Source organism: Lissotriton helveticus, chromosome 4_1, assembly GCF_964261635.1.
Source record: "Lissotriton helveticus chromosome 4_1, aLisHel1.1, whole genome shotgun sequence".
In the NCBI taxonomy this organism is placed as follows: Eukaryota; Metazoa; Chordata; class Amphibia; order Caudata; family Salamandridae; genus Lissotriton; species Lissotriton helveticus.
In genome coordinates this window covers 1600014516-1600027927 of record NC_136063.1, presented here as the reverse complement: position 1 = coordinate 1600027927, position 13412 = coordinate 1600014516, and the positions used below count along the sequence as shown (strand labels likewise).

The window sequence follows — 13412 nt, the reverse complement described above, 5'->3', positions numbered from 1 at the left end:
GTTTTGCACCTTATAGTAGTAGTTGGTATCGTCAGTGTTTGGTGCATACATGTTAAGTATGAAATTATTCCCCCCATACAGCATCCCAAACAGCAACACATATCTCCCTTCTATATCTGCCTCCGAATAGAGGTGCTTAAAAGGGACCACCGGGGTGATCCACACAAGTGGCTAAGTACATCTGACCTCTCCATTTCTTCGAGAGCTTCTGGGCTTTTGCCAAGCTCCTCCCCCTCCTTAAGTCAGAGTGTACCATCTTGACTACACCTAGCCCCACCTTCTCTCACTGTCTTGGAGCAATACACAAAGACCAATTGACAGCTACACCTAGTCATGTGATCCCGGGACAAGCAGCAGGCATCAAATGGTTAGGACAAGAAAATGCCAATTTTTAAATGGCATTTTCAGAATAGTGACAAAAAATCTGACTTTATCAGTAAAGAGGGATTGTAGATACAATACTTTAGACACCAAACTCGATCCTTCTATCTGTTCCCAATTGAAAGTTAGCACTTAATAAATGTAATAAGGTAACCCAATGTATCCTCTTGGGAGAGGTAGGCACTATAGTAGTGAAAAACTAATTTAGGAGTTTTTCACTACTACGACATGCAAAACTTAAAAGTATATGTCCAACCCTTTAAATACACTGCACCCTGCCATCTGGGCTGTTCACGGCCTACCCTATTGGTAACTTAGATGCACTAAAAAGGAAGATTTAGCCTCGGCAAAAGGTTTAATTTGCCAGGTCAAAATGGAACTTTAAAACTTAACACACAGGTTGCAATGACAGGCCGAAGACATGTATAAAAGGGCTCCTTAAGTGGGTGGCACAGTAACTGCTGCAGGCCAATAGTAGCATTTAATTTACAGACCTTGGGTACATGAAGTACCATTTTGCTAGGGACTTAAAAGTAAATTAAATGTGCCAATTTGGTGTATGGAAATTTTATGAGGTTTAGTAGTGGTAAAGTGCATAGAGATCAGCGAGATCAGCAAAAATAGCAGGGGTGAAAGCAGAACATTTGGGGGAAGATCACCTTAAGGCTGACAGGACTAACAGTGTCCCCTTACAAAATAAATGAGCAACGTTTACTTTTAGTTTTATGCATCCGACAAGCTGTTTTTATATTGGAGTTGGTGACATTGTAGCATTTTAAAACATAGCTAATAATTGGCTCCACCTCATGTATAACACATCCAGCCACTTATGGCATTTTAGTTAATATTACTTTGCATGCAATGGATTTGGGTCAATAATGAAACTGTTAAAAGCAAAACAACAAGACCCACAATACAACATGCTGTCTGAAAAAACACACATATTGGTATCCTGTGACGTAGTGCCAAAGCGCAAAGTTGTGAAATGCAAAATAAAATGCAGTTGCTAGCTTTGTGCCTTTTTTTCTTGCACCCAATCGCAGTTGAAACAGCCCTGTGTGTGAGAGGGCAGAGACAGCCTTTTGGATGCAAATCAGTGAAAGCTGCAGCAGGTAGAGCTGTGTAGAGACACAGATAAACAGTGGCGGCTCCTCCGCTATGGTGGAGGAGCGTCGGCCCCCTTGCCTGCAGAGGCAGATGAAAAATAAAATGATTATGTGCTGTGGCGGGGCCACAGCACTGCAACCGGGGGAGGGGGGGGGGTGTTGGGCACTGCTGTCAGTGCACATGGCAGTTTAGCCGGTAACCTTAGGATGGCCAAACTGTCATGCGCACTGACTCCTCTATAACACAGCTGCCATGTTGGGAGGAGAGACCAGACTTCCAGCTCCCGATGGAGCGCAAAACCAGTGCGCTTTGGGCCCAATCCCGACACTGCTCTCATGGTGAGAGCACTATCGGGATTGGCCACAGGTGAGTCTGGGAGCCTGTGCCCAGAGGAGCAGAAGAGCGGCGAGGAGAAGAGCACCGAGCGGCAGGTAAGTGTTTTTTTAACTGCCCCTGCACTGCCTGAACAATTTTATCAGACACCAGTCGCTACTGCAGATAAAGGAAAAATAATGACTTATCACCTCTTCTCGAGCCCGTGTTTGGAGTTTGTGTAATTTAGGTGACTCGCTTACAGCACCACGTTGATGCACCCTGCACTGAAGAAGCGCAGCGCATGATGCAAGTGCTGCCCTGTCAGCGCTGCCATTCTGCACCAGATACATTCTTCCCCTGCTCCGAGAGTAGCAGACCTACCAAATCACACAACACCGCCATTGTCTCTCTTCATACAATCTCCCGGTGAAGAGCCAATATCACATGATGAGCACTCAGTGAGCCAAAGGGGTAGCTGGACCATTTGCTGCCCATGGCGGCCGCTGCATTTGCCACCCTGAGCGGAGTGGGGCATCACCCCAAAACCCATCGCCCACTCCTTGCTACGCCACTACAGTGAGCTGAAAACCCTTTCAGAGAGTGAATTTCCAACTCTTTGTTGGTGCCCTTGCACAGTCAATGTCTATGATGGGTTTTACAACTAACCTAGGACATCAGCAGAAGAGTAAGAAGCCTTTAATTTTCTTTCAGAAGTGGTGGGGGGGTCGGTGGTGTCTGCTCGAACAGTGCCAGGCACTAAGCTCCACCTCCTCTCCTTGGTTTCACCACCCCTTCCATTGATAGCCATGCGGTGATGGGCTCAAAGTCCAGTCCCCCTCACTGGACTGCCCCTTTCATGGCCACCCCTGCTCCTCACACAGTAAAATAAATGTGAAAGTTAGCAGGCTTGGAGTTGGCAAGTACATACAGTCACATAAAACATGCATACACGCAGATATATAGGAATGGTTGTGGGGTTGTACCTGGGTGAATACCTGGATAGATGATTAAAGGTGAATACATGACTGGATGAGTATATGGATAGATGTGAAGGTGTAGTACTTTCCTAAGTTGATGGATAAGTACATGGCAATCAGTGATGGATACATGCATGGATTTGTGTTTTTTGAAGAAGTAAATTGCAAGGCTGTAGGTTAATGCAGAGACAAATAGATGGAAAATGCAAGTAACAGGATTCATGAGCATGATGAATGTATGGGTGGAATACTAGAAGGATATAAGTAAGTAAATGTTTGAGAGGCTGGGTGGTAGGAGATATGTGTGTATTTGTTAAGGCACGGGTGGATAGTTGAACATATGCACGGCATTGGGTGCACAACTGTGTGGCAGGATGAACGCATGGGTGCATGTGAATAGATGTATGGGTGAGTGCAGGGGTGTGCGTTGGCAGATAGGCAATGCCTCTCGAGCCACGGCAGAAAGGACATTTAAACGTTCTCTTTGAGAAGGGGTGACAATAATAGCAGCAAGTAGCAAACTGCAGCCCCTCAGAACATATTGCTACAATCAGAGGAGGGCAACTTGCAGTCATATAATTACTGTAGAACGTGACATTTCTCTTGGCATCTGCTGCAGTGCAGAAACGCCTTGCAGAACACATTTGCTGCTTTACCTATTTTAAAGTGACATTGGGAAATTTAAAAATATCACACTGATGTCTTAGGTGAGTCAGGCACTGATCTCTATTACACGCACAAAAAGTACAGTCGTGCCAGCTCCCAACAGGCTTATGTGAGGATACATACTTTAAAATAACCCACCACAGTTCTTCACTAATTTTCTCAATATTATCATGCATTAAATTATTCTCTCTTTTGTGAGAGCTGGGAAATTACACAGAGCTGTTAAATGTATAAGAAAGTAACATATTCCACCACAAATTCCCCTTCACCCCGAACCCTCTTTTCAAAATAGTATCTTTTCAATACTGTACTGACTTTCAGAAGGTAACTCGAATCTATTTTCTTAAGAAAATGTCAAACTCATTCAGCCCTCTTGATTATTCTTCAGTAAGATTTGGCAGTTTCTTCAGAACTTCCTGGCCCTCCACACCTAAACAGTGTTGGAGAAGAGCCAATTGTCCCCCTACTCCCAAATTAGCTCAACAACCTTGGAGCAGGTCAGAAATACATTTTCCATATACTCCACTGTAATGTTTTCTTCCAGGATCATAGAATACGTAGGTCAACTAAGAAGGACTCAATCACACTGGAGTGGTGTTTTCTCAAAAACCATACAAATTATAGGCTAAACGATAATATATGATAGAGAGTTATAATGAATAAGTCCCAAAACAGATGATGTTAGTTGTTAATTATTAAACCATTGGACTAGCCTCCCAAGTTTTTGATGTGTGTGCAGAGAGTAAGTGGATGTGCGCATAAACAAAAACCATTTACTTCAAGTCAGTGATTGTGGGCATCACTGATAAAGGTTTTACTGAATCTTCCATTTGTGACACCACCAGAGAAAGTATGTGTTAAACCAATGAAAACAGCTGACTTCATGGGCAACAATACTGGGCAATTATAACAAGGTGCGCAAGACACTGACTTGAACCTTGTCGGCTGTACAATCGAAGATCACCCGCAGAAAAATGCTGCTTCCAGATAGCACTTGTTAAACGTTCCAAAAATTTTAGTTGGCAGCTAGTTCTTGGTATGCATTACAATAACCTGAGATGGCAGCCATACAGATGACACTCAAAATACAGCATCATCCTTACACACACTTTCCTCGTTTTCCATGTTCCTGCTTGCTGTTATCCAAGATGGGAATGGAATTCTCTACCATGGAAATTCCCCAAATCACCAGCCCAACAACCTCAGCAATGCTACTGTTTGCATTGCAACTCACCACTTCAGATATGGAAACCACCAAGTACCTGTGAGACTCTCATTATCTCACAAGAGGAACGCTCTGCATGTACTGGTCACTTTCACAACCTCAAATGACAGTCTCAGAAAGCCACAATTCAGTGACGGAAGACACAGCCAGTCAAATGTATGCAGTGGAGATACACAAGTGATGTTTAGGTAGCAGGATATTTGATAGTGTAATAAAGTACTCAAATGCGGGATGGAGAAGCGAGAGCTTTATTGAACAAAACCCATCCACCATCAAGTCAACTGACTGACATTTAGATATGAGTACAAATGCATATGTTCCAGTATAGAGCACATGCTTAAGAAAGATGTAATGAGGAGGATGGGGGAGAGCAAGATACCACACACAGATAAGAAAAAAAGAAAAGACTTGAAAAAATATAGAAACAAGAAAATGCAAAAAGGGTCAGAAGTTACAGTATAGCCTGAAAAATGTAACATGAGTATCATGGTAGTTTACCAGAATACTTTGTTTTAAATATCGTCCTGTAAAAATATTGTAGCCAGAATATGGACTACAACAATATTGTGAAGCAAAGTTTATATAGGTAAGTATAGATGTGCTACAAATAACTCCACATATTTTTACCTTAATAATATATAAATTGTAGGAAATCTGCCTTTTCGGAATGATCAAACCAAATGTTATTGTCTTGTGCTAGGCCAGATTTTATTGCTGACTTTTAGACTGCGCACACTGGAGAATTGTTGTCCAGTGCCTAGTGTATGTTTTCTGACCTCTAAAACATGGATAAATTGGCTAATTGCTGACTGGCACATTTAACTTTTAACATAACATGTGTATTTGTAAAGCACACGTTCACCCCCAAAGGGGCATCTTGGCTCTGAATAACAATGTTTATTGTTACCCCCTCAAAGGTAGGGTGCATGGTTTTTAAAAGCAGGATAAGTAGAAAATTAATGTTACCATTTTCCTACAGTGACAAGACCCTAAAACCTCTTTTTACAGTGTCGCTGGCATGCCTGTCTGATGTAGGAAACCAGAGTACAGATTAAAATACTGCTACTGTATCCTGGAAATGGGACCAGCTATAAAAATATTTAAACTGCTATTTTGTATAGCTAATAAAAATCCAATTCAATTGCAATCATGTATTTAATAAATAGTATGGAAAAGTAACTTCAAGAAATAGACCCTTTCCCTTCTTGAAGTTCCTGGAGGATAAATTGCATTAGCTCCCCAGCAACAGCCCAACCAATGATTAGTCTTGAATAGGTGTGAAAGAGGTGTGAAATGCCTGCTGAGAGCAAGCAATAGACTAACATGAATTGGCAAAAATAACTCCTCTGAACTCTTCAGAATATTCAGAGAAGGGGCTGTGGGCATTCTGTGACACCACACTGTCCAATCCTGCTTGACATGTCTGTTGAACCACATGTAACACTTGGGGTATACTTGAAAGGGAGAGAAAAGACAAATCTTTTGGATTCCCTGCTAGGTTGCCAAAGGACCCTGCTTTTATCTTTCCAGATGTCTGCCTCTGGGTTTGTTGTGTGTACAGTGTCTGTCTGGAATTTAGTGTTAAATGTTGGATCATACTAGAATTACCATAATACACTCCCTAAACACAGCCCAGTCTTCTAAGACCTACATTTTGTGTGGTCGAAGACTTTCACCATCTTCAAAATGCCCTGACACATGCCATTTTTGGCCTGTTTGCAGTAAGGCAAATAGGAAATACTGAAAAAAGTAGGCAGGGTTGGCCCTAGGAACCTTTGCCTCATTGGTTAGGGAGTGCCCAAGAGTTACTCCCTCCCACCAGCAGGAGTCAGGCATAAATGTGGCACCTCCAGGTACCCACGTCAGAACATTTTCTGGACCTGTGAAAAATTAGAAAAGGTCTAAACCATCTGACTGTGCCCACAGAGGAGATCTAAAGGACTGGATCTGCTCCCTTTAGTACCCTGGACAAAGAAGTGGACTCTCGTTGGCTGACCTTCTGTGTGTAATTTTGCTTATTACATTTTATTCTGTTTTCTAATTCAGTTTGAGATTTTCATTGTTTTGTATTTTGACTTTACACAGGTTTTAATTTTGCATGAATAGTTTACACATTGTCCTAAATTAAGCCTTTCTGCTCTGTGCCATAGCTACCAGGGAGTTTAATTTAGTGACTTTAAGTGTTCACCCTGACAGGGGATGGGATTATAGTAGCTTGAGTAGAATTGCTAAATAAGGTCCAGCCTCTAAAAGTGACCTGTTCATAGAATATGGCTTTGAGCACACCAGGTGTCCCTCACCTATACTCTTTGAAGGGGTGTGGTTTATCCAGTGGCTAGCTCACTAAATCCTGGACTTGTTTTGTGTAGTAGCAATTGTTTCTTAAACTGTGTCTTGGCATAGGCAGAAACATAAAGTGACAACATATTGCAATCTTACAATTTGAAAATGACTTACTTTTTTCATATGGGAAGTCCATGTAATGAATGTCAAAATGTGCAAATTTCTGAGAAACTGCTATTTTTTCCATTACTCGGGAGAGTTGCAATGCCCTCTGTTTATAGAGAAAGGAACATATGTTAGGGAGAATTTATGTCTGCATGATTTGCCACAAGCTTTTCTAAAATGTGGCAAATCTCACAACAACCCACTCAAGCCATTCTTCACAATGTGCAATACACTAACTGTATCATAATTTTAGCAAATATTTCTATTCATGAAACATTATTTCTTATGATAAATCTACTGATCGTCTGTGCTTTATGGGCTCAGTGAAGGCATTTTTCCTGTGCATTGCAGGCGTACCTTAATTCACAAGTAGGAATCCAACTCTTCTTGGGAGAGAGAGAGTGCACTAGCCAGGATTTGTACCCCATGACCATCAAACACTTATTTTCACGAGTAGCAGCACTTCACACAGACCACTGTTTCTAATCATATCAGTTATAATTTTATTGATGCTATCTTTTCTGATAATCTAAACAAGTGCCTATGGAGGATCGGGGACGATATTGTCCTCAAGAACATAAGAGGCAACGTGTTTCTACAGAGATTAGATAGGCATCATATAAATCGGGAAAGTCAGTTAAATGAGTCTAGAGACTAAAGCAAGCTCAAAATCAATAACAGTTAAAAACCATGAAGATGTATCAAATAATGAAAGTACAGTACAGAAAGCAAAAACATTAGTTTGTCGAAACGCATGGTGACTCAATAAAGAGAAGTAGCATAGGTTTCAATCAATGACATAAAGCAAAGTTATAGAGAAAAATATGCAAGAGACAGACTAACGTTGGTCTGCTCTCTAAAGACAGGACAAACCAGTTGTGGCTCACCTCCCATTTGGAGACTGTTATAGAAAAATACACAGATACACAGTGAAAATGGCAATGTCAGCGATAAGGTGATTAAATTCTCATACAGATTGAAAAATCTGAACACAAAGGGCCTGATTATGATGTTGGGTGGATCGCCACCAACAGCCCTTGGGTGGCGGTCCATCCTATAGCTCAGGCTGCGGTCCAACCGCTGCATAAAGATGGGGGGCCTCATTTATGAAAAGTAACGCATCGCTGCGTGAAAACAGCGATGCATCACTTTTCATTGCGCTCTCCTTTCGACACCAATGATGCGTCATATTTACAGTATGACGCATCATGGCGCAAGGAGTTACAGATACGTCAACATTTCTAACGTATCTGTAGGCGCAAAAATGACGCATTGCTGGAGTGTGTCACAAACGTGACACAACTCCAGCAATGGGTCCTTACACATGGGCAAGTTCCATGTTCAATGTGCCTGCGTCAGTCTTACGCCTGCAATGAGGCAGACATAAGATATTGACGCATTTGAGTCCTAGAAGTGGCGCATTTCACTGCGTCACTTCTACGACACTTTCTGGCGTCGGAACGCCCCCCCCCGCATACATTATACCTGGCGCAGGTATATTGTGGCGCACAGGTTTTTCAAAGGGACGCATCTCCCTAGATGCGTCAATTTGTAAATATGACGCAACATGGCGAATTTGTTACACCACTAGTGCGTCACAAAAAGTGATGCACCAGCGGTGTAAAAGTGACGCAAGGCCTCATAAATAAGGCCCGCAGTCGGAGGGACCGACCGACGTCTCCGACAATGAGGTCGGTGCCCGCGGATGCACCATTGTATGGATTACGATAACCCTCTTCCCCCTGCCTTTACATGGTGGTCCGACCTCCATGTGAAGGCAGATGGAATGGGAATTTGGAGACCCCTAGCAGGGTCCTCGTCCCCTGTGGGCCCCTGGACTCATGTGGTGCCCTCCCAAACATCCATGCACCGTGTGCCAGGCACCACATGGTGCCTGGCACACGGATGTTTGTGAACTGCCCTTTTTCCCCTCTTGTTTGTGCTGTAGCCCTTTTCTAGTGCCACAGAACATGCCACAATGAAAAAGAGCAGTTTTCCAACTGCCTGCATGGCAGTCGCGTTGTAATTAGGTAAGTGGAACTGCTGATATATAGTCGGTTGGACACCTGCCGAGGCTCGTCCGGCCGCCATCATAATGAGGCCCAAATTGTAATGCAGCATAATTCAACAGTAGCCCTAAATGATTATTAATACAACCCCTTTTGACATAATGTCAGTGGATACGACAGTAGAAATCTAGTTACATACAACCAATACTAGTCTCAGTTTATGAATGGGCCTAGAGTGGCACAGGTAGGAAGAACCTTGAATTGTAGCAAAGAAAAGAAACTTCCACTAGAGTTTTTCGAGAACAGTATTGGCATACAATACAGAGCATTTCAAAGTGCATTTTTGCTATGTGTGTTGAGAGGAGAAATGAAAAAACAGACACAACAAGGCTGCGTTTGATATTCGAGATAACAATTAGGCCTAGTTCAGGCCTACTTTAGTAAAGCACATGAAAATGAAATTTTGTAGTAGTGTCGTTTTAGTACAAAATGTCCATAATGTTAAAAACACATTATTTATAAATCAAAACATCTTCATCATTCTAAGGGTGGGTCATTATTGGCAGGCCAGAAGATATTATAAGAAAGCCGAAAGGCCAAGAGCAGTGTGATTAGCAAGAGTTCTGTCTGAGTGGAGCACAAAGCTAGTGCAAATGTGTGGTAATCTAGTACATGGTGTTAAGGTGAAACCTGCATAAAATTAGCACAAGAAACTCAAAAGATGTTATCTCGTTCTGTGATTATGGACTACACTTGATAGGAAGCACCATCTCCACCAAGACATAATCCATCCCAACTGGAATAAAGCCTTTACCACGATGGCCGAACCACGTGCTTCAGTTAAAATGTGGCTGTTACAACTAATGCATCTTTACCACGCATTCCTTTACCACCCATGTCACTACAATGACGTGCCTAAGGGAACGCACAATTGGACTTTAAATTCCAACGCTTTCCCTACTTTTGCACAGACTGGAGTTGGAAAAGTAAATTATACTACTCCAAAGTCCAGTGCTGTCCCTAAGGCATGTCGTTGTAACGATATGCGTGGTAAATGAATACGTGGTAAAGACACATTTGTTGTAAAGACTGCGAAGTAACGGCATGCTTCACAAAGGCATGCGTTGTTCCGACATACAACCATCCCAACACCCTGCCATTTTTTTTTAGATTTACAGCCTTTAGCGGGGTTTATTACTTACAGGGGTATCCGAGCGTTAGTTGGAGAATGGTTGTGCACTGGCTGATATAAGTCTGGTATTTCAAGCTCTATTATATTGGTCATCAAGTTCTGCCTGTCAGCTTTTCAGGATTGCATGACGCTTACTGAAGTTGGCAAGCAACTGGCACTTACCACATGTTATGTTATAAAATGTATACAGCGCACGAAAACCAAGCGGTGACTTGGTGTTAACAGGCTAGAAGCGAGCTGGAGCACTATTCATTGAACAACCAGGTCTTAATGGCTTTCCTGAAAGATGTCAAAGAAGGGAGACTTCTGATGGTGATAAGGAGGTGTTCCAGAGCTTCGTAGCACCCACTGTTAAGCTTCTGCTGCCCCAATTAGACTTGAAACATATCTGAGAGAGTATCAGTTTCGCCCCATCCGACCAAAGGCATCTGTTTGGAGAGTACCAGTGCAGTGACCGCCTCACAAACTGAGGACCAGTACCATGTAGTGCCTTATATGTAATACACAAGGCCTTGAACCTAATCCGACTTGACTGGTAACCAATGCAAACTCGGAAGGTGCTCTCTCACTGATTGAAATTAGGGGATCCCCTGGAGGAGCCTTGCAGCCGCATTCTGGATCGTTTGAAGCTTATGTAGCTGCTTCTCGGGCATACAGAGATAAAGCCTGTTGCAATAATCCAGTTTAGAAAGGACTAAAGATGTAACTACTGTTTCCTGCTTTCTGCTGGGATCAAAGGTAAGATTTTCCTAATCGCTTTGAGTAGAAAAAAACTGGATGAAAAAACTGCCTCTACTTGAGCTTCGAAGTTCACTCTCTCATCTATCACCACTCCCAGATTTTTAGCTTTAGGGACCGGGATAGGTACTGCTCCCAGGTTGTCTAGCCACCAGATCTGAGACCAGCTGGGGGAGTAGTTACAGAACAGGATTATCTCAGTTTTTCCTGAGTTTAGCTTAAGGCTGTGCAAGCTCATCCATGAGTCGACTGCCATCATGCAATCCCTGAATCTTTTTACTGGCGACATGATATTTTTACAGACGTACAGGACAATTTGAGTGTCGTCCGCATAGGATGTTAATACCATCCCGAGCAATCTAATTGGTGCCGCCAATTCAGATACATAAACATTAAAAAGTGTAGGGCTTATAGAGAAGCCCTGAGGTACCCCACATGGGAGAGTGAAGGATGGAGAGGCATAGTCGCCCAAGGCAACTGATTGTATACTATCAGATAAAAAAGAGGAAACCAGTGCAAATGCCTTATCTGAATTGCCAAGAGTATTCAAATGGTTAAGTAGCATCTTATGGTCGACCCTGTCGAATGCTGCCGACAGGTCGATCAAAATAGGGACTGCAGCACCTCCTGAGTCTAAAACTGCTCTGATTTCATCTGTAGCCTTTAGGGCTGTTTCGGCGCTATGTTCTGCCCGGAATCCAAATTGGGACTCCTCTAGAATTGTGTACATGTAGATATAGTGTGGGCTGGTTATTCATGACTTTTCACGCCAGTTTAGCTGGAAGTGGAAGACGTGAGATAGGCCTATAGTTACTTGGATCTGATGCATCGAGGTTAGATTTGTAAAAAGGGGCAAAATCGAAGCCCTCTTCCAAATGGAGAAAAAAACACCTTCTGTGAACATTGAGTTAAAAATGGAGGTTAATCTGGGGGCCAAGGATCTCAGTGGCTTGTTTGAATATCGCGGGAGGAAAGGGATCATGGGGAGAGCCCAATTTTGCTTTTAAAATATGAGTAGTTATGTCATCCACGGTTACTGCTCTGAATTCTGAAAATGTGGGAGCACTCAGGCATTGTGGTCTAACTATATCACAAGTATCAGATCGTACCCTATTATCGAAAGTAATATAGATTTGTTCCACTTTGTTTTGAAAATGCTGTGCTAGTGAATTACAAAATTCCTGAGCTTGCTCATTCCCCTTTCTTTCAGGGAGTGTTGACAGTTTAGTCACCACCCGAAAGAGCTCTTTAGAGGAGTTGGCTGCCTCCTTGATTTGTTTAGAAAAATAAGAACATTTTTCTGACAAGATCAGTTTTTTATAATCAGCTAATTAGTTCTTGTACTATGCAAGTTCATGTTCGTTATAGTTTGTTCTGCAACATATCTCCTGTCTTCTACACTCCTGTTTTTAGATCTAAGGGTGTCCGAAAACCATGGAGCTGATGGGGTTATACTGTTGCTCAAGGTTTTTTTAAGGGGAGCTATATTATTGACAGTCGCCATGAGCCACTGGTTAAAATGAATGGAGGGGTGATCCGCCTTTTGAGGTAGTTTCATTTGCAAGCGAGAAAGCAGGAGATTAAGCAAGTTGTTATCTACCTGTTTCCAATTGCGGTATGATCTAGATGACAAATTAGATAAACTAGGTTGGTCCTTGAATAAGTTGGTAAGCTCGAAAATAATGGCCCAATGATCAGTCCAGGTCAGGAGTAGAATCTCCTTAATCTCAATTGAGTCACAATTAGAGAAAATTCCGTCCAAAGTATGGCCTGCCTGATGTGTGGGGCCCATGACCCTTTGGCTTAGACCGGCCAATGTCATGGTGTCAAGTAAGGAAATAGTATTTGGATCAGTGGTAGCGTCAAGAAAGAAGATTAAAATTGCCCCGTATGACAGCGTTGTTCTCAAAGGCACAGGTCTCAAGAAGTGCATCGAGGAAGGTGAGGAACACATTCTTAGCCCCAGGGGAGCTACCATTGCTCCCAGCCTCTGGGAAGTCCCAGAGATTCCCTAAAATCTGGAAAAACTTTCACTCCGCCATGCCATGTTAAAATTGAGCAACAAGTAGCTACTCCATTCTATCATGTGATTGGCCTGAGCCCCACCTTTGACCCTGACTTGGAATTGTTGGAGAGAAAGCAGTTGGGGCATGAGAGAAGTTTGACACAGGGACAGGGCCGGACGGGCCGTTGCAGGCACCGGGCGATCCCCCGGTCGGCTGCAAGGGTGGGGGCCGGTTTTGGGCCCCTGCGGGCCGTTTTTGTTACAGGGCCGTTTTTGCAGCATAGCTGCAAAATCGGTCCTGTAACAAAAACGGCCGCAAACCGGCACCGGCAAAGAGCTCAGTCGCACC

The 13412-nt window shown here is 43.0% G+C and overlaps 1 protein-coding gene across 2 annotated transcripts in view; it reads right to left on the bottom strand.

The window, feature by feature from the left end:
- Window positions 1–13412, bottom strand: part of AOAH (acyloxyacyl hydrolase) — a 919324-nt gene that overhangs the window by 36650 nt on the left and 869262 nt on the right. For both annotated transcript variants that reach the window (XM_078688219.1, XM_078688220.1), the window contains exon 19: window positions 7129–7225. In XM_078688219.1, the coding sequence (XP_078544345.1) occupies window positions 7129–7225 (97 nt within the window). The remainder of the gene's footprint in view (window positions 1–7128; window positions 7226–13412) is intronic.